The 22,822-nt window shown below is 34.8% G+C and overlaps 1 protein-coding gene across 1 annotated transcript in view; it reads left to right on the top strand.

Annotated features, from left to right (window-relative positions):
* Positions 1–326: 326 nt before the first annotated feature.
* Positions 327–22,822, top strand: part of LOC149426236 (zinc finger-containing ubiquitin peptidase 1-like) — a 32,235-nt gene continuing 9,739 nt past the window's right edge. Inside the window, exons 1-14 of the mRNA XM_089635414.1 lie at positions 327–702; positions 2,289–2,592; positions 6,682–7,139; positions 8,608–8,672; positions 8,786–8,902; positions 16,283–16,543; positions 16,991–17,131; positions 18,248–18,373; positions 18,485–18,653; positions 19,015–19,138; positions 19,252–19,438; positions 20,980–21,071; positions 21,817–21,947; positions 22,214–22,431. Of these exons, the coding sequence (XP_089491540.1) occupies positions 2,351–2,592; positions 6,682–7,139; positions 8,608–8,672; positions 8,786–8,902; positions 16,283–16,543; positions 16,991–17,131; positions 18,248–18,373; positions 18,485–18,653; positions 19,015–19,138; positions 19,252–19,438; positions 20,980–21,071; positions 21,817–21,947; positions 22,214–22,431 (2,331 nt within the window). The 5' untranslated portion in view covers positions 327–702; positions 2,289–2,350. The remainder of the gene's footprint in view (positions 703–2,288; positions 2,593–6,681; positions 7,140–8,607; positions 8,673–8,785; positions 8,903–16,282; positions 16,544–16,990; positions 17,132–18,247; positions 18,374–18,484; positions 18,654–19,014; positions 19,139–19,251; positions 19,439–20,979; positions 21,072–21,816; positions 21,948–22,213; positions 22,432–22,822) is intronic.

The raw sequence follows: 22,822 nt of genomic DNA on the forward strand, positions 1-22,822 counted from the left end.
GATTAATTTATGTCAATGACGATGACTACACTTTTAAACAAATAATGAAATTTAAATAACGAGACGTTGAGGTAATAAACCAAAGAAATAAAGTTAGTAAATGTTACCAAAAATGTAATTTAGTAAATACCTAGTTATTTACAAGGAGCTAATGAATATTTTACCAATTACAAGTACATGTATAAAATAATGTAGGCACGTTACGTTGATGACATCAACGCAACCCGGAATAAAACACTGGCTTCACCAAAGATATTGATTCTCCCATTTTGCGCGACTTGAATGAAACCGCTATCCACGAGTAGGTCCATAGAGAAAGGAGAAAATGTGGGAAAATCAAGTCACGTGAAAAGGCGATAGGGTAGCGGATAGCGAGTAACGAATAAGGGGTAGCGGATATCCTAGCGCAGTGTTGGTTAGGAAAGGCGCCGTTGTTACGAGGTCAGCTGGTCAAAATGTACACTTCCATCTCGAGGCGAAAATCTCCGATTTCTTTTACAATTTCCGCATCGAATCGCGAAAGGCTTCCCACAATAACTACCAAAATGTAAGGGAACCTCAAAACCTCGTCTAATTGTTAAATTTCACCAAGTGCCATGATAATTTTAGTGAAAAAGTGCAAAAATAAAATTCGTAGTGTATAATATTGCCATTGAATTCAATTTAAATAGGCGTTCTAGTGTGAATTTGACAGTTGATCTTGTAAGTATTCTGTGTAAAATCAAGTGATTATTAGATTGTAAGATTGTCTCTTGAAATACTATCGATTTTGTTTACGTCTAACCTTTAAACTCGCGTAAGGTTTAGTTTACTTACAAGTTACAAATAAAATTGCGGAAGTTTTATCGATTTCGCGTTTTAACCCCACTTTTATTACATCAACGGAGAAATGTCACTTCTCGTTTTGCTTATTGTCGAAGTTTATTATGCATCTAATAATTGTAGTGATACAAAACGTCTTCCTGAAGACTAAGTTCTTTATCAAACGACTCTTTTTATCGTGAAAATGTTCATATTATTTGATATTGTATGAAAACACAACTAATATAATCGTTATTTTATCAAAATAATTCGTACGTATGTACTTCTATTTGAAAACATCTTTTTAACTGGATTTCGTAAATGTGATTTCATATTTACACATCCATAAAATTTCTATTTCCTGAACATTAAATATTGTTTACATACTTGTGTGAATATTATTTTTATCAAATATAAAGGTATAGAAAATGTTGGACAACTTATTCAAGATACAATTAGCAAGAGTTTCCTTACAATCACTTTTTCATTAACTAATCAGCCCTGATCAGTCCCAGGTTTGAAGAGATGATGATTTTGTAAAGTGGACCTGATGTGGCGTACTAAAAATTTGTTCATTGTGAAATTGTTCTAGCCATCTCCTGCTACAGCCTGGCAACAAATAATTTTATTTTCATGGTAGGTATAATACTTTTGCAAAATGAAAGGGTCATCCATCCTGAATCATTTCATGAAGAGTTAAGTAAAAAGCTCAGTTTTTCTCTAGATTGTAGCAAAGAATTGACTTTCTCGTCACATACTAGAGATGTTTACTACATAGATGCTTTAAAGCTGTGAATAATCCAAGAAAAGAAGAATAACAAAAAATGTATTGTTCATTGTTCAAACATAAGTTGGTAAACGAATGTTACAACCCTGCAATTCGCACTGAATACTGTTTATTGTTCATTGTTCAAACATAAGTTGGTAAACGAATGTTACAACCCTGCAATTCGCACTGAATACTGTTTATTGTTCATTGTTCAAACATAAGTTGGTAAACGAATGTTACAACCCTGCAATTCGCACTGAAAACTGTTTATTGTTCATTGTTCAAACACAAGTTGGTAAACAAATGTTACAACCCCACAACTTAAAAAAACAAAACTGTGCTAAATATGAAATTAAAAAAGCATTAGACAACTATATATATATATATATATATAAAAGATTAAAGATATCCAAAATTTCAATATTGCCACTATTTCATCCCAAGTCATACTGGAATTTCTGCTAGCATTGATATTACATGTTTCCGGAAAAAAAAATGTATTGGAAAGAATTCAATAAACACCTTTGACAGACGATTTACCCAATATAGCGTCCTACCCTTTTTCATACCACTTTATACTAAGAGATGTACTGGAAACTAAATTACAAATCGAAAACATTACTGACTGAAAAAAAAAAAAAATTACGTCCAATACCTGTACCTTTTTATCCCATACCACACTGAAAACCATTCTAACTACAAAATTCCACGTTTCCAGAAAAAATGTATTGGAAAAAATTCAAGCATAGTCAACACCTCCACTGACAGAAAAAATCCAGCATGGCATCCAACACCCCGACCTTTTCGTACACGTGCGAGATATGCGGGCTGGAGGGCTTTTCCGACGAGGAGATGCGCGCGCATACGCTCATGTACCACGTAGAGGGGCAGGCCACATGTCCGTTCTGCGACCTCACCGACCTGACCTCGGACGAGATGCTGATCCATGTGAACCAGGCACATCTGGACTTCCTGACGCCTGAGGCAGAGCTGATGGTGTTTATTGATGATCAGAGTCCTGCGTAAGTGAAAATTCTCTCAAAAATAATATTGCCGAATTTAAGTTTTTTATTTTGTTTTAAGCAGACTTTCATGAAAAATGGTTCTATTTGTGTTGTGTTGGACAGTACAGGGTTATTGGTACTAAATGTGTAATATTAAAAACACATCACACTCAGCGCCACCTCTAGTTGGCATAAAAACTGCTTGTTAGATTTACAAAATTTATTATTTCTTATTCAATAATAGTTTTATTTTTATGTCAACTAAATTACCATACAGGCGCATGATCATCAAACATAATACTTTTAGTTGTCTGTTAATTAATTTTCTTCAACTCAAATTTGATTTGAATATTAGTGTTATTTTCAAAATTAGAACTGATTGTGTGAAGAATTCAGACAAGCGATAAAGAATCTACCTATTTATATGATATTTTTTAAACAGAAAATAATTTTTATTGTCATGTTCAAAATTGGGAGTGATTTTTTTGAGAATTCGCACTATCCTGTGATTTTAGTACAATAATTTCAATAAATAAATAATAACTACCTAATCAAAAAAAAATAATTATAAAATTTGTTTAGGTATCATTTGACAGCCTCCATGGTCGAGGGGTAAAGCTCTCGACTAGCAAGCTGGTGGTCGTGGGTTCAAATCCCGTCATGCGCAAGTAAATTATATTTGATTAATTTGGGTTATTTCGCAAATTATCCATTTAAAATAATATATAGAATATTTGCGGCACGTTCCAGAGTGGAAGATGCTCTCAGTATCGCCCTGGTGGGAGACCACTATTCAGAATTGAAATGTTGCCTGAAAGGGTTTTGGCCGTGCTTGGTGACCAGATCTGTATAACCAGGTACTTCCCCACCTTCATCTTCCCAATCTCCTTCTCTTCCCCACTACCTTCAGCCTCACAACATACCCCAATTGGGGATGCCATAATCCCACTGGCTCCAGATGGTTGGGAGCAGTTGGGACTCTTATATGGTTTCACATAAAAAAGGTCCAAGTAGAATACAATAAAAGCATATATAAAACAATGGATGATGTTTATTTGAAGTCCGGTGGGTATATTTATATCTTTAAATCTCTCATCAAATACCTCAATCATAATTAATCGTCAATTTTCAGCTTACTGCAATAACCCTGATTCGGTGATATGAATCTTCACGTAATCTTTCAAATTAATCGTTTATTGAATCATTTACCTTCATGTCGGATATAATAATATGCAGATCACCAAAAAAATGTTTCTTTTGTATAGAAGAAAGGGTAAATAAAAATCAATACTGGTTCAACCTTATCTTTTGTTTGCTTACCCAACACTTTCAGAACTAATACTGAAGTTTTACTCTCAGTCGGTACGGTCCCTTGTGAAAGACCACCATTCAGAATTGAAGCATTGCTTGAAATGGCTTTAAATATGTTTGGTGACCAGACCTGAAATGAAAGACCTGTCCGCTACCTTCAGCCTAAAAAACATACTTAAATTGGTGGTTCCATTGTCTTATTGGCTCCAGATCACTCGGAGCAGTTGGGATTATTTGCGGTATTGACATTAAAAAAAATTTGATCCCAAAATTACATATTTTTTAAAAATGATTTATTTATCCATTTTACATAATTTATTGTCGGTACATTGGCAGTAATGTTATTAAGATTCATTTTTGGGTTAATATACTGTGTATCCCTGATGGGATACTGTAATGCTGTTTGAAAGGTTGGCTAGTGTGAACATATTATTTTTCCATATCATTCATTGGCACTACAGTTTGTACTAGCTAAATTTTCTCTATGATTACTCCTGTTGCACTAAAATAATTATATCGTTATTATGTAAAAGCCCTTATGGGCGTACAATATAATAAATAAATTAAGAAAAAGGAAAGCGCAAAACACGGCGTAATAAACTAAAATTTTTACACCATATTACTTTTTGCAGTGAAAATCTAAAATCATGAGTAATGTAATGTCATTACCTTCTCACAAATATTGTCGCATTGTGGCATTTGTCTTGGCCAATCTCGTTACAATATATATAGATGTGCTGTAGAAATCTCAGAGTGTCAAGCAAAAAGTACATCAATTGTAGTGCTTTCGATTTCGTAGTTTTAGTATTAAACTCCATGCGTCGCGTAAGATCTTGAGTTATCTCTATGTAAATTGCCTAAAAAAAAAATGTCCTCGAGTGTGACGAGAATTTGTTTTAATTTCTCGGCACATACTAGTAAAAGCCAAGAAATAACATTTCATTTGTAAATATCTTTTACTTATCTTTTTCGATTGTTATAAATAATTCGGTTGTTTCCCGTCTGAAGATTTTATGCATCATAGAGAAAATGCAAGGCCTACTAGAGTACAGGTCTGGGTGCGCAACAGCCGAATTACAAAGTCAGTGCTTCATACAAATCAGCAGTAATAACGAGTATCAACAAGAATCGCCGTCATTTGCAAACTGTCATTGCTCTATTATGGCACGGCACTGACATATCACTCGACACCTCAAAATTTATCAGGCGCCCAGGCTTGTAATTCTAGTCAGCCTTGAGGTTATATTCGATGCAACTTTTGAATATAAAAACGCCGCCGGGTCCTATAATTTTTTTCATTCAGACACATATTTTTTTAATGTTTATCTTTGTCATACATGAGCAACGTTTGAATTAAGAATTTCCTGGAAACATAAAGAGTGTTTCTTACTTGCCACATTTTATTTTAATTTTGTGAGACATTTCAACAAAGTTAATAACACATAATTTTGTCTTGGCAGATTCGTTAATAAATCATTTAAATTTTTTTTTAAATTTTTTCAGTCTTTTCATAACTGTGCTTCTTAACAAACATAATAAACACTAGGGGGAATGAAACAATATGAAAGGGACGATTTTTCGAAAAACTTATAAGAGAATTTAAATTGTACTGGTGGCCATTTTTTTTTTAACACATGGCCAACCCAACTTGACGAAGTATTTACTTTAGTTTGTGTCTATCCTTTGATCTGTGATTACAATGAACATTAATTTACCTGACTTTGCCCATCATGTAAGTGTTAAACACATCATTCATGTTGAGATGTCTGTGTAAATGTTTATTATCAGATAAGAGTCGGCTCATAAATCTGGCAGATTTTATGAGCATTTCTTTTTTATCTGAGCTGTTTGCTCAATAGTGCGAGAACTGCATTTAAGTAATCTAGTCTCAGTTTAGTATTGCGAGAGTAATGTTGTGAACGGTTTTGAGTTACCCACTGTAATAATAATTTTACTATCAACCATTTACAATCAATTCTCCAAGGCATAGAATAGGGTTAATCTCTTTATTTATAAACGAGTTCAGCTGTTTTATTGTTATTTGATAAATAAATAGTTTGATTATGCCTTCAGAAGGCGAAACAGCTGTCACACATAATAATAATAATAATGACACAGCAGAACTTGTTTATTAATAAACAATTTTTATATAAATTCAATAACAATATTATTGAATATATAAAAGAATAACTAAAATAAAATGGAGTTAAACAAATTAAACATGAACACAATAGATTTTAATAAGTGTAAAACTCAATTTTTGTGCTCTTTTTATAATTTTTTTCTTTAATGTTTACTTTGCGTGGTTGACTTGCATCCAAAATATTTGTGTTTATATCTTACATTTTCAAGGCAGTTCTTTTAATCTTTTTATAGCAGTCATTACAAATACCATAGCATAAAAACTCTTAACTCAGAACATCTCAATACAATCTGTCAATTAAGGAACTAACTCTGTTTTCCTCATCATCTTGATTATTTTATATTTTGTTCTCCACGGTATAAACAACAAAATAATGTTTTCATAGTGATTGATCCTTAGTGATGCTATCAAACTAATATTTTCCAGCATTTATGCAATATGATAAGTAGTATCATATTTATTTTAAATGAAGACCTCACAGAAGACCATCTGGTACTCCCTCAGAGTCACCCATGAGATTGCTGTGATTCTATGAAGGAAAAAGGCAAGAGTGAATTTGGGTCTTAAAAAGATTTAGGACTTACACAACAATGTCAACAATGATTCTATACTATTCTAACAATGTCAACAATGATTCTACCTGTTTATTTCAGCTTTGACGAGGATTCAGACACAATATCAGAGAGTCACACGAACAACAGCAACACTCCGACTTCGGTCCAGAATGGCTGGCACACTCCGACCAGCAATGGCCACGGCCCACCGACACCTTCCAACAAAAGCAGCCACATGCACTACGGCAATGGTCTGAGGAGTACCAGCCAATCCAGCCTCGCCTCGCAGTCCAACGGAACCACTTCCCAATCCAACGGCACAGCCACCCACAGTGCAAAGAGTAAAAAGTTACCAGGGGCACCTCCTTTGAGAGAGGCCAGCACTTCTAAGAAGAGTAGCAGGGAGAATATCCACAATGGAAGTGGATCCAACTCAAAAGGCAGTCGAGGATGTGAAAGCAGCCTATCAAAAACCAAATCTAAAAGCAAGTCAACGAGTAGACAGAATTCTGTTGAAAGCGTAGCGTCGAGTAACCATAGCGGAGCTAAAAAAAATGGTAAATTACTTTTTCTTTTATGACTCTTCTCATAAAGATAGTGGTAGTAGTCAGCAGAACTTACTTGATTTAGTGTTTATTTGGATTTAGCCTGTAGAAAACACCAATTATCAATCAGGTAAATAGGTTCCTCTACTAACCTTTATGTTGGCCGATAGGCACTGGATCTGATGATGTCTGGAAGCTGAATTTTAGGTATTTGGAGCAACACGTTAATTACTGCATACTATTTAACAAAATATATTCTGTTATTGTTTTAAATTTATCTTACAATTTTTATTCTATCTTAGTCCCTAATACAGTCTAATAAAAATACAGAAAGTAACTGTGCGAATCATATTCAGAAAGCCCTTCAGGCATCCAACAAAGCCGCTTTTCCAGTCTTTAATAATAATAATAATCATAATAATAATTGGATACTTTGTAGAGCGCCGTTTTTGTGAAAAATCACCTCAAGGGCGCTGATTAAAAGATATATTATTTGACTTTTTTATGTGAGTACCGCACAAGAGTTAACTCCAACTGCTCCCAATTGTCTGGAGCCAGTGAGACTATGGCATCCCCAGTTGGTGTATGTTGTGAGGCTGAAGATTGTGGGGAGGGGAAGGAGATGGGGAAGAGGATGGTGGGGGAGTATCTGGCTATTCAGATCTGGTCACCAAACAAGGCTAAAGCCATTTCAAGCAATTGTGGTCTTAAACCAGGGCGATACTGAGAGTATCTTCCACTCTGGAACTTGCCGCAAATATATTATTTTAAATGAATAAATTGTGAAATAACACAAATTAATCAAATAATATTTACTTGTCCACTCCGGGTTTGGAACCTGCAACCTTCAGCTTGCTAGTCGAGAGCCTTACCGCTCCACCACCGAGGCTGTCAGCATTTTATCATAGTCACCATATGTATACAGCGCCTCACACATACAACAAACTGACACTACAGACCGTAAAAATAACTCTTGAGAAAATATCAAAAGGAAATTGAAGACTATGAAATAGAACTTTATACTCTTTATGCATTGCTAATAGAACTGTCCTGCATTTTTACTTTAAAAAAATTATTTCTTTATATATTATCCAATCGTCGTCTTTTTAACCATATGTCTAAAATAGTACTCTTTTTCTTATTTTACACATTGCATGCTTTATTAATTCTTCACCATCACATATTTATCTAAATTTAAAATCACTACATACCTAAATCTGTCAATAACATTGCAATGAAATATTTTTATTGTACATTCCTAACACCTACCTCAGAACAGGTCACACCTCGTGAGGTAGGTAATGTAAAGCATACAATTAAATTATATAGACAATCAATTATGGTATGGACATACTAATATTGTTGTTTTTTTTGTATGAAAATGTAAAAATTATATTTAAATAAATGCTCTCCTGAAAATATTAAAACTTGTTATTCCTCATCATAGAATATTTCACTTAAAATGTTATTTTAATTTCAGATTACAGAAACAATTCTGGTAACAATTCCAGCAGTGAATATGAACTCTCGCCCGCTGGCAGCAAGGTAAACCATTTATCATTATCTTCTCTGTAGTTAAGTCGCCCTGATAACTAATAATTCTGTTACTGATTATTCTAATCTACTAACCACTAACAAAATTCCCTTAACTTTAACAGCTGTCCCTGTCAAGTGCTGGCCAAGGGTCACCTCTGAGATCTCAGTTGGCCCTAAAGCTGAAAACTAACACTCCAAAGAAGGTCAAACCTCCTACCCCTAGTCCACCAATAATACAGGTAATTGGATACTTAACTGAAACCCCCCCACTTCCGACCTTTCTCTTCTCCTTTTATTTCATTTGAATCGTTACAGAGTTATTTAAAATACCATAAAAATGCAGGGAATATCGACTCTTGTAATGTTAGACTTGTAAGACGATATATTCGACATTTGTAATCTGCCTTTTTAAAAGAACGCCTTTATAAAGACGGTTGGTTTTTATTGCGGGTGCAACTTCTTGTATCCGTCCAGGCTCAGTCGGTAACGGCTCTCTGCGGGGCACTGGCAGGCGGGCTGGCTCAGTAGGCAACGGTAGATCGATAGATTTTGTTGTGTTTGTTATATTTGATGTACACGTTATATTGATGATGATGATGACGTTCGATACGATTATTATATCCAGAATTTATAAATCATTATTTAAAAATTAATAAACCACCGCCACATCAAAACGCCATGTTTGGTTGGCACAACTGTCGATTCTAACATCATCGCAAACCATTTCATTCTGTTTTTTTTTTTTTTAAATATTTGTTTGTGAGTTTTGTTTTTAAATTATTATATAACAATATAATATGAGGCGTATCCAGAAAGTAAGTGTACTGAATTTTTGTAGGTTACAAATATTTTTATTGAAACATGGAAATTACATGGTTACCGTAGTACATATGTAAGCTATTTTTCGACATAGTCGCCATTCCTCTCAATGCAGGTGGTGAAGCGGGGTATCAACTTTTTTATGCCTTCCTCGAAGTAGTTTCCCGCCAACCCCTTCGTCCACTTCTCCACCTCCTCCTTTACCTCCTCGTCGGTTGAAAACCTTTTTCCACCCATGTACAGCTTCAGGAAGGTAAAGTGATAAAAATCTGAAGGTGCTAGGTCAGGGGAATGCGCGGGGTGGTTTAGGACATCCCATTTAAACGAAGCAAGCAGTCCCTTCGTTGCGTTGGCCGTGTGTTGTCTGGCATTGTCGTGCAGCAGGTTGACTCCCTTTGTCAGCATGCCTCTCCTCTTGTTTTGAATCGCCTTCCGCAATTTTTTTAGGGTCTCACAGTATCTTGCAGAGTTGATTGTCTCCCCTTGAGGCAGATATTCAATCAAAATTATGCCTTGACAGTCCCAAAACACGGATGCCATAATTTTCTTGGCTGAAATTGTGGTTTTGAACATTTTGGCGGAGGGTGAAGAGGTGAGAACCATTTTTAAACTCGCGACACCACTTGTACATACTCGTACGATTCATAACTTTATCACCATATGCAGTTTTCACCAAATTATAAACCTCAAACGGAGGTTTTCCCTTCCAAACGAGATAACGGATGACGCCGCGTATTTCGCACTTGGCGGGAGATTGGATTGACATTTTTCACGAAACGTGTTGTCGCGTCGACACTTCTCAACGTACTGACCTTGAACCGGTCTCGTTGCGGAGGGGAAGAGTCAGGCTACACGTAAGTGTAGCCAACATATCGAAAATAAAATTCATTCGGTCGTGAGAGCCTCAGTACACTTACTTTCTGGATACTCCTCGTATTAATCTGCTTTACTTCTGACGAAATTGAAACTTTATTTAGGTGGCTTTAAGCTATACACATATATTGTTGTTAAATATTTAAAAAAAAACTTATTATTAAAACACATATCTAGGATATTATCATAGGAAAATCAATAACCAACCACGGAAATAAAAATAATGTATTATTATTCTTAGATTTAAAGTTTAGAAATAAGTTGGTACATTATTTAATTACTAATGGTTTAATATTTATAATATCAAATCATGTAAGATGAAGTTAATTTTTTCAATCGAAAATTTTTGAATCTTACCTCAAAAACACGTTGTTTGGCAGATGGGGTATTTTGAGATTTTGGAATCACCTAGAAATATTTCCAGGTGACATTAATTTTCAAATAGCTTCGCTGTTTTTGAATGTATACCAAAATGAAATACTGTTTTTGAAAGCAGATTAAAGAATATTTTGGATTTTAATATTGCAAACGGATTACAATTCGTAATAAGTAGACATCGGATTATATGCATTTGCATATATGCATATGCAAATGCATATAACTCTCTAATTACGACGTTAATGCATATTTCAGCCTTTTTTCCCAAATCCTGCATATTTCGTAATAGCGGGAGGTATCATCTACGTATAGTGAGCTAGGTGACTTGGTTGCCTGTAAAATCTTAGAAAAAAACAAATCATTCAACTGTTGCTCGTTTCATAAATGATTCCATAAGATCTTTGTTTCCCGATTGTTCTGTGGATGAAAAAATCTGCATGTTTGTTTCTGATGCTGCGCCATACATGGTGAAAGCTGGCCAAGCCTTGCAAACTTTTTATCCAAATTTACTACACATTACCTGCTTAGCTCACGGGTTTCATCGCCTTGCAGAAGAGATACGGTAAGAGTATGGGAATGTTAATAAATCGATTTCCTCTACAAAAAAAGTGTTTTTAAAAGCACCGTCGCGTGTGCAGTCTTATAAAGAGCAATTGCCAAATCTAGCGTTGCCGCCAGAACCCATAATTACTCGATGGGGTACTTGGCTAAAGGTAGTATTATTCTATGCTGAAAATTTTGAGGCCGTAAAACAAGTAGTTGGGCAATTTGACAGTTCTGAGGCCATTGCAATTCATTCAAGCAAGCTAGCATTTGAAGACGCATCCATTAAACAGAATATCGCCCTCATCTCAACACATTTCCACAAGTTACCAGATACCATAAAAAAATTTGAAACAAAAAACCTTCCTCTAATTAAAGCAATAGAAATATACTGGAAACAATGATCGAACTCGCCAACGCCCTTCCTAATTCAATATCAGAAAAGATTCGTAAAAAGTTAGACTCTATTTTGCTTAAAAACCCGAGTCTTGAAGATATGAAGAACATTAATGCCTACATCAACGGCACAGGTCATAACCCTGCGTAAACAGATATCTCCAGAAATGGCGCCAAATTTTTAAAAAAGTCCAATGACGTCAGTTGACGTAGAGAGGTCGTTTTCGGCGTACAAATTAATACTGGGTGACAAACGTCACAAATTTGAGCTCGAAAATTTGGAAAAATACTTAGTTGTATATTGTCACAAAAACTATGCATAATTTAAAGAATATTTCGCTGTTTTTGTACGGTCTTTAATTAAAATATATAAAAATATAAATGGTTTTTTGATTTTGCATTGTGCATATTTTGTGCAAATCAAGAGTTTTTAGTGCATATTTCGGCCTTTTTTAGTGCATATTTGCATGCATATTTTGGCACTTTGTTAGTGCATATAATCCGATGTCTAGTAATAAGTATTGAAATTCTGATTTCAGAAGTAGAGGATTTTGATTGTTTTGTTGCTTACCAAATGTTTTTTTTTTTTCCTTGAAAACTGTACGAAATACCGCTTTATACGAAATGTAAATGCATATTTTATTACACAAATAAATTACAAAGATTATTGTCACTTCACTTTTTTTCATTTCATATAAAATTAATTAATAAAAAAAATTACAAATATTTCTCAAACAAGCAAAATTTTAGAATATATTACAATTATTTGGAAGTGTATAGTAAACTTTTAGATAAAAATACAAAGCTTGGTGTGGCCTCTTTCGAACACTGCTTAACCTTTCCTTATCTGTGGTGTGTATTTACTACACATTGCTTCTAATAACTTTAATTACTCTATAAATATATTAAATTCTGGGTTCAGATTTTAGGTATTCCTCCTTTATATATTTATGCACTGAATTAAAAAATAAAATTTTACTTAGTTTTCAAATTCAATAAAAAATCGGAAACAAATACATTCAACCGTGTGACACTGCTACGTGAAGAGTGTGCAAGGAAATAACACGCTATTGATGTCCCGCTTTAGTTCGTTATGCGGGTACATGAGAAATCCACACGTCCGCAATTTTAGACCATCGATACCTACGACCGCATATGTGCACCAACGTGTGTGTGCTAGCCGCCAGCCAGTCGGTCGCGGACCGTCGTTAGATGTGGACCCCTCACACGTTTTTTTAGCATCTGCCGATGGTTTTTTCATGTTTTCAGCAATTAAATTACAATTATTATCACTTTTGATGTAAAATATAATAAACATAAGCGATTAGCCATGGGTATTCATCTTTTTTCCATATCAAATCGCTTATTTTGAGATGTGTATTGACTACCCAGCACCGGAACGCATGGATTTTTTTAGCACAGTAAGGAAAAGGTTAAATCATATATCTCACCGTAATATAAATGGAGACAAAACAACTTTTATGAGTCGGTCTCAGTGTTGAGTCGTAAAGTACACAAAAATTGCAGAGAAAAATTTAACTAAATGCAACAATTTAACCAATTGCGGAAATGGTTGAATTTTTACATATTGATCCAGTTGTGATGAGATGCCGACATTTATGTGGTTTATTTTATAAATAAAAACTTCTGTAATAGTACTGAGTAATAACAGTTCTATAATTACTAAATTTGCCCTTTCGAAAATAAAAGTAAGCTCCTTATGACTGGTGACCTTACACAGACACTCTTCAAACTAACTATGACAATAAAAAAATATATACTGGTATTTAAGTTAGAAGGTCATTACTGACAAAGTAAAAAAAAAAAAAAACAAAATGGACTGGAGTTCCTTATTACAGGCAAAAATATTTATTAACTCTTTGCACGCCATCGTTACATAAGTGTGTTAATGCAAGAAATTACCAGTCGTACGTGGCCGTACTGCACGTCTGTTACAGCAACTTCAGTTGCCGATAATACAGTGCTCCACAGAAATATTCCAAAAAGTATTGTGATGTTGACGTCGTACACTGAAAGATTAAAGATCAGAACTTGATATTCCTGCTGTGAAAATGTTAATTGATGAAATCAGTTCTCCCTGCAAGACAGATTGTATCGTTATCTTCAAACATACATCTGCGTATTGTAAATAGATAATTATTATTATATAATTTTGGCATAAGTGGCAGATCAGAATCATTTGACATCGAATAATGAAAGATAACCAATAAAAATTGAAATAATACAATACATATCAGATTGAATGTAAATATTATCCAGATTATCTTTATTTTATGAGTGATGGAAGTCTTAATCTTTCATAATACATAATTGTAATATTCTGTTGGATGTAAATTGACATATCTTAACCTTTGACATGCTTTTTAACTGGAAATTTCACTCACGTTTACGCAACACAGTCAACATGCAATATTTATAATTTTGTTTTGTTTTAGGGAAATCAACAGTTTACAGTATGTATAGAACTGTTTGTATTACGAAATAGTTAAAAAAATAAAAAGGGTAAAAATTAAGAGAAAGGATGAAAACTAAACATTTTTTAAATCACTGAGATACCCCACTCATTTTTCCTATTATGGCTATGTTTATAGATTTTGTAAAACCTGTAAAAATACCAATACAATAAATCCACTATTTAAACTGATGAAGGATAGTAATTTCAGAGATTTTAGTTACCCCTGTTCTGTGGCAGAATATTAATCTCTGTCTGTTTGTGCGCTTAGTTCTTGTTACGAAACACGGTCCACTCTAATAGACATTAACGCAATACAAATTCAAGCCACCCTAAATATTAAAAGCTTCACAAGTTCCCCGCATAACTATACACTGGGAAGCAGGCAGCCGCTTCGTCAGTTGAAACCAGACACCGCGCTAGCAAACACGTGGCATTCGCGCCGAAACCACAAACAACGCGGTCAAATCCGCGTCGTATATCTATTGTTTGGAAACGATAATACTTCCGGTGTCTCCTCAGACCATGGACCAGGACCACCGTAATCGGGTCCTGGGAGTCAACCTAGTGTTGAATCCGCGTGTGTACCGACTCAACTCCCGGCTGTGGACAGCAAGCGCCTCTGCCTGCATCATGACTTGACGATTTCGTAAGCCATCTTCAACCTAAAACCCCCTTATTTTGTGTTCACTTCGTAAATTCAGTAGTTTCAGTAGTTCCATACACCCAGTTGAGAGAAAGAGAGAGATTGATACCGTTTTTATGGCTAGGATGTACGCCCCGTTGTAAACTATCTAAATAAACACTTTTTTTACTGCACCCCTGACTTGTGATATATGAAACCTTATCTGTGCTGACCTTGGAGAGCTCGAAGAGAACAAAGAAGTCCCCCACTCCTTGCAGACAAGGATCTCATCGCCTCCGTTACTGAGCTACACAAGTGCCCCCGATTCGATACCAGTAGGCACGTGCCTTCCCTTGAGGGTCCCCATGTTATAACATAGCAACTGGCTTCCAACATGGCGCATTTATAACATAGCAACTGGCGCCCTATTGTGAGGCCCCTATCTCTTAACTTTATTACATAGCATTCTTCTAAACTTCGCAATGGATTTTAATAGGGTTTTCCCTATTATTTAGAGAATTTCTTCCAGAAGTTTTATATCATGGAACTATAATTGAATGGAAACATAATTCATATTTCTGTATATACAAAACTAGAAAACAAGCTTAGCCCCCAGCTCTCAATCGCCAGTGAGTGGAGGGGATAAAGACGCGGCTAGTGGTCAGCTAGCGGGGGCGGGCAGCAGTCTGGAGTTAAGGGCCAATCTGCGAATGGGCTACATATTATTTAATTTATTTTTTAATAAAAAAACGTTAAAAAGTTTTCATCACATTTTGGATATAAAATGTAATAGCCCACTATTCATTGTTTGCCGAACAAAAATGATGGTAAAAAAGAGAAAAATAAGTAATGAAGAAAGGGATTTATCAAAAGACATATATATGGATTTTGTTTATTTTTTATTTTACCGTGTTCTTTTAGGTTATTACCTTAATCTAATAGCATGTAATTCTTTTTTTGCGAAATCAAGATAATTGATTCGTGAAGTGCTGCTCGTCGAAATACTTCCACCTCATTCCTCCGGGAATGTATCTAACAACTAACTAAGAATTAATTAGATTAATGACCTTTCCGTAACTCACAGCCAGCGCCGTTTCTTGGTGTTAACATTGCCTAACTCAGTTTGAACGGATTTGTTTTTTACATACTTTATATAATTAACAGATGTGTAGTGTAAAATTTTGTGCATTATCATATTCTTACCTGATATGAGCTGGTGCTTGTGTTTTAGGGAAGGAATGCTTGTTTACAGTAATAAAAAAATATAAAAAGATTTTTTTAAATTATAATTTTTAGTTTTACTGATAAGTATAGGAGACATGAATATATGAAAATACAAAAGTAAATAAATATTAAAATAAGTGTGTTGTAAACACTATTTATATGCATGATATAAAATAAATCAATATAAACGTTGGAGCTGGATATATATACTGTAGTCCTCTACATTGATGGTCTGTCAAAGACACCCAGCTCTGAAAATTTATAATCTTGTATGGTATGTATTTCCAGTGCCTAATGTGCGAATACACCTCTGACTGCGCCCAGCGGCTGGAGGAGCACATGAACCGGGCGCACTTCGATTTGACCTCCCCCTCCCTCAGCTCCGGGGGCCAGGATAACCCCACCAACTCCAACAACGAGAATAACCCCACACTGGCCCTCAGCCAGAACAGTTTGCACTGCCCCCTGTGCGAGAGGACCTTCGCTAGTGGCACGGATTTGGAGCTGCATGTCAATATTGAGCATAGGGATATATTAAGTCCCCAAAAGGTAAAAAAATCACCATAAAATGAGATTTTCTTTTGAAAACACTTCCTTCTTTCGCTTACAGTTGTCGTAGATGACCATAATATTTTTTTTATTTATGTTTGTAGTTATGATGTTCATAGAGAAAATATCATTTAAAAAAAACAATGAAATGAATAATTTATTGAAGAAAACAGTTTCTATTTCCGAATAAAAGTATTTTATTTGGAAAGAAAAAATATTCCGCTATTCAATCTCCAAAAAACCCATTTAAACCCTTATATTTTTTCCCAGATATTACAAAGAACCTCACTGGACACTGTTATTTTGAGTTATACGGGATACATTTTTTAGCTGTTTGTCCTTTCAAGTTTTTATTATATTTTTAAAATGAAAGGGTTACAAATAACCTTACAATATTTGTAATTTTCCTACTATTATATAATCCTTTTCACTGATTTTATTACAAAGGATGGTGCGACAGGTGGTGAAAACGCATCTTATCTGCAGACAGCTGAGAACATGTTGATGGAGTCCAGCCCCTCTCCCAGCGCCCTCGTCTGCCCGGTCTGCTGCCAGACACTTCCCAACTGCACCACGCAGCAAGACATGGTATACATAATATTGCAAATCGGCTTTTAAATTTTGGTGTGCTCACTTATTTGTTTATGAGTTTGATTGGCCTTCTGGCAGCCAGTTTTGGAAATCGGTTTTCCAATGTCATCAGTCTCCAAATGTCCCTGGTTTTACTGATTCTTGATAATGACAGGTATGTATGTAATCTGAAATGCTCGAATCCGCCATTGGTGCTAGTGAGCTGGCGGTCATATCTTTGTTTATTCCTATGCAGTCACTGAAGATTTCAAAAAATATATTTATGATAATTGAAATGCCCCAATGTTTGTGCCTTTGTGCTCATCGGTAACATCTGGACGCAGGTTTCCATGTCATAAAAAGTTAAGTAAAAGTAGATAGTGCCAAATAGATAAATATAAACTGATAATAAATTGTGGTATTTGGAGATTGTGACAGTATTGTTCCCTGACTTTTTAGTAATAAAGCTAAATATATGTATACTTTTATAGTAATTGAGTTAAATTGAAGTGTTATTCAAAAAAAAAATTTTTTATTATCTTAAAATATTACATTTTCTGTCTGCAAGGAGGGAGAACCATAAATAAACCACTCACTAGATCGATATCTTTGGGCTTTTTGTATGAAACAAATTGGATCTAAAAAAACCATAGAAATGCCAATATATAGACAGTAAAATTCTCATTCGGAGCCTGCTTATTATACTTTACACCAATGAAAAACTAAGTTTATTCCATAGAATTCATTCATTGGTGGATATAGTTAGACAATCATATGACATCACAATATTTCGGTTCCAATTTTCGATCGGAGTTATACCCCCCCAGAGACAACTTACATGAATCTTCCCATGTCATTTTTTGTGATTGTCATTTTTTTTACTTAAAATTCTTATTCATAGTATTTTGCACTTCAAATGCGTACCTACTATGTAGTAGTATTTCATCCAAGACTAATTGAAATCACGGGATCAATGATTCGCATGATGGGATAAATCCGGCCATGTAATATGCACTTGGCATTCTGAGGTCATTTTGACTTTGACCAAATATATTTATTTGTCTTGTTTTTTATATCATATGGGAAGGATTTTATTGTAATATGGATACTGACCACATTGTTAATGTTTTTTAGACCAAGCACATTGAGGAGCACTTTGAGCGCGGAGGAACAGAGCCCCCAAACAACTCTGGGGCCATCAGCGACCAGCAGAGAGAAGTTCAGAGACATCGGGAACAGAGAGAATTTGAGATGCTGAGGGTATGTTCAATACATTTCACTTGTTCTGAATAAAAGCAATAAAGTTCACATTGATTTAAAACATCCGTCATTAATACCAACTTAATAAACAACACACTATTATTTCCTCAGGCCCAATACGGGATGGACGAGCAGGGGAACTACGGTCAGCAGGCGGCGCGGGGACTACGGAGGGCCGTGTACACAGGGGAACTGTCCGTCAGGGATTACTATGAGAGGAGAATCGGACTGAAGAGGGCTGAGAGTGACGGGGTAGATGATTCCACCAGCTGCACCAAGGGTAACTGCTATGTTATATCCTGATTAGTTCTTACCCCAAAAATTACACTTATTCCATACATAATTTCAACAAAACAATACAATTTACTATTCACGTATTATTTCCATGCTAAATGAATTCTATGTATTCCCTCCAAAAATTCATCTGTCAAATCCAACTCCTTTGCTTTTGTAAAGTACTATTTAAAAATGGAACACACTCACACATTGAGGTGTTCTACTGAAAAAGCACCTACCCCATTTTTATGCCCTGTAACAATGCAAGGAATAATAAATAGGTAGCTACTATTTAATATTCATTCGTCAATTACTATTTTTTGCAGTAAAAGCTATTTTTAAATTTAAAAAAAATTATTTTGCAGGAATACTTCCAAGGATTCAGGCTCTGAATGCCCAAAATCCTTCCATTCTGAGAACACATCTGTGTTCAGCGGTGGACCATTACGCCAGCACCTATGGGGACAGAGGATGGGGTTGTGGTTTTAGGTTAGGATCTCTCACATAAGATTTAGTTTGTATAGGAAATAATTATTATTAACCTTAGATTATTGATAATTTTTTTGGCGGATGTACTTTGAAAAGAGAATTGACTGTTGCAGAAATATGCAGATGTTGATATCGTCTCTGGTTGAGAACACCGCGTTCAATGAGGTGGTGTACAATGGGGCGTGGGTGGTGATAGGGGGTGGTAAAAACCCTCCCCAGCAACCCCGGACTGCCGTACCCTCCATCTCAAGGCTGCAGCTCATGGTGGAACATGCGTGGAAACAAGGGTTCGATATACAGGTATGAAGTTATGTTTTACCTTCAATCTTTGACAAACCAGTATGACAAAAAAAAAAGCCGTCTTAAAATTGATATAGCCTGTTTTTCTCTTTTTTTTGTGTACGTTATCTCATATCTGGAAAACCCAGGTTGTTTAGTATTTGAGTCAGAAAATTAAACTTGTATTTATTTATTTATTTATTTATTGATACATTACTCTACAGTACTTCACATTTCAATTCAGCAACGTTGGCCTCACTGGGTTGTTCACCCGTGCTGAGGCCCCCATTTTAAAATATACGAATTTATACATTTAACCTCTCAGAAAAAGACTTTTATTTACTTTGTGTTCCTTTGCGAACTGTCAAAACATAAAAATTTTTGTGTTATTCACGAGTTTTGTTAAAAGCTTCATAACTCACGTTTTGGGAAACGTAGCCTCATTCTAAAAAATGTTTTGGAAAGATTATGAAATTCACTATCGTATTGTTTTGTTATACGTAAATATTTGCGTTTCTAAATATACATTTTCTGAAAACGTCAAAAATATGTAAAAATCGCTGACCATTATTTCAAAGCTGTGAAAAATGTACTTTTTTCTGAGTATCATAAAGAAATAACACTTTATATATTGAAGAAATATAATTAAAAACTATTAGTCACCTCAAAATATTAACCGTCCAAACTAAAATATTTTTAATAAATTATTTAGAAACGCAATAAATTATGAACGAACAAGATGACAGATTCAATCGACTTAGATAATGCACCTCTAAATTCCATAGATATTCTTGAAGACAGACGCGTAGCGTTATTCATTATCGATACTCTGTTTTTTAAATCATGGCAATCCGTATACTAGTGATGGAAATAAATCGATTTTTGTAAAATCTCGCGCGTTTACGTGAAAAGACGTACTAATGTCTTGACCGCTATTATCATATTTACGTCTTTTGACGTTCTAATATTCCGAGTGGTTAAACAAAAAACAACATTAAAATAAAGATAAATTTACACCAAAAATAAAGATTAGAAATCAAAATCCAATTCTCACACCAAAATAAAAACATTAGAAGGGAATGGAAATCGGCACTTACAATGATCTATGTGCTTGTGCGTGCCGCTTGCCTTGTACATTTTTTTGTGTTGCGTGTATATGTTTTATTCTCTTATGTTATAGAATTTTGGAAATATTGTCTTTTTTGTTCTTTAATCCATTTTTTTATTTTGTGTTTGAATTTATTTTTATTTTCCTCAATTTTTGTTTCAAGTGGAAGACTGTTGAATGCTTTAATAGCGTGGTATTTATGGTGTCTTTGTCCAAAGGTAGTGTTTACCGTCGGAGTTTTTATGTTTTTTTTATACGCTTTTCTGACCGGTCTATTCGTGATATTTTGTGTTTGTTGGGGATTGTTTTTTTGGTCGAAAATGTAGTTTAGTAGAGTTTTAACATATAATTGGCGTATATCAAGTATGTCACAGCTTTTAAATATTTGGTCTGTTTCGGTTAGTTTATGTTTAATTATAGTGTTATTAATTTGAAGTATTTGCTTTGTTTGTAGGGTGCGGAACAACTGGGCTCGAAGCTTTACAATACCAGGAAGTGGATAGGGGCTTGTGAAGTTGTCACTGTTTTATCATCTTTGAGAATACGGTAATTATTTTACTCCTAAGCATATTGACTGTTGTATTTATTATGAAAGTCTGCAAATTCATGTTTATTAAAATCCAAATAAATGGGATATTTCTGAATGTATCCAAAAACTAAACTAACTGTTTTTGAAAGGTGATGAAATATGCTTTCAAATTTTATTATTAGAAATAAACATATAAATTTTATCAGACAAATGTATTATAAATATTATTGCCACCTCACTTTTTTTTGTTCTCAAAATACACTATATTTTTTTTTTTTCAAATTGCAGCTATAACATTTGGTTTCTTAAAGGTGTACATTTTAATACTTCTGTGGTTAACTTCTATATTTTAATATATAGCTTGGTGTTTTCTCTTTCTAACACCATTTAGTTCATATTTTTTAACTATGATAGTAAGGAAGGCACAACGATTTCTATGATACCATGTGAGTTCTTCTCTAAAGCGAACAAATTAACTCTAGTACAAAAGCTTTTTGTTCCCAAAATAAGTTAGCATGAGGAGTTGACAAGAAAAAACCTAATAATTTATGATATTAAAATACAAAATTTAAAAAAAAATACTACATACTTGACTACTGTTAAATTTTTTTAAAATTGTTAATATTGTTATTATGTATATTTTTTATTAATTGTGGATAACCTCAAGGTAGGTTCTATGTAACTTTCTTCATTTTTAATTCTAAAAAAACCTCGCTTGAATACTTTTTTTTTATGGTGACTTATTTTGAAAAATGTTTGCAGATGCCAGCTAATAGACTTCCATCGACCCACGGGGGAAGACGGGGGCCACCCTGCCCTGTTTGCCTGGGTGCTCAACTACTTCCAAGAGAATCCAGGGGACTTCAAGCCACCTCTTTATCTGCAGCACCAAGGTACAGCCATACATGCTATCGGAGGAAACTAATCTCAAATGTTACGTGGAAGAATTTTCTGTTGGAAAGGGAAAAACAATCCTTTTAATATAAGTTAATATAAGTTTCGAAATTTGGCAATTCAGTTTCAGACAATTTATGAAATCTTTTAGTTAAATTCGAAACTACACATTTTCTAAAAGTGAGAAAGAATCGTATATGTCGGTGTGCTTAGTGAAATTAATTAATTAATTTTATCAATACTAATAAACTCAAACATATTCCAGGCCACTCGCGCACCATAATTGGCTGCGAGGTGGTGCGCGGCAGCCCCAGTCGGGGCGGGGGCATCCGCCTGCTGGTGCTGGACCCCTCACACGGAGCGGGGCAACTGCGCGCAGGGGCAGCGCTGCGGGCCCTGCGCCGGGCCCCGCCAGCCCTCAGAGCCAGGCAGTATCAGCTGGTGTCCATACGTGGCCTCATGGAGACGGACCAGGAATTTGAAGTAATTGTGATGAATGATCTATTTATTCATTTAGAAGGCAATTGAGGAGATATGATACTTCTATTTATTTATGAGTAGACAGGAAGATGCACCACATCTCATAATCACCATTGTGTTCAAGACTTCACAGTTTTACACTATACATATTACCATAGGTAATGTGGATAAATTTACACGGTGTCCGGAAATCGTAGTACCAGCATGAAAGTGTTGAATCTACATCACAATTGAATTTGATTCTTTTATATAACTTTTTTTGATTTGATCTTTGAAAAAAATCATTGTCAACTGTTTAACGTCAATGTAAACTGTTTAATATGTGGCGTAGGCTCCAAAATTAATTTTAACCCTTTAAATTCTGAAAAAATATTGATACGCTCTGATTGGAAAA

The sequence above is a fragment of the Hesperophylax consimilis genome, chromosome 1, assembly GCF_061612785.1.
Source record: "Hesperophylax consimilis isolate HC1 chromosome 1, BYU_Hcon_1.0, whole genome shotgun sequence".
Classification (NCBI taxonomy): Eukaryota; Metazoa; Arthropoda; class Insecta; order Trichoptera; family Limnephilidae; genus Hesperophylax; species Hesperophylax consimilis.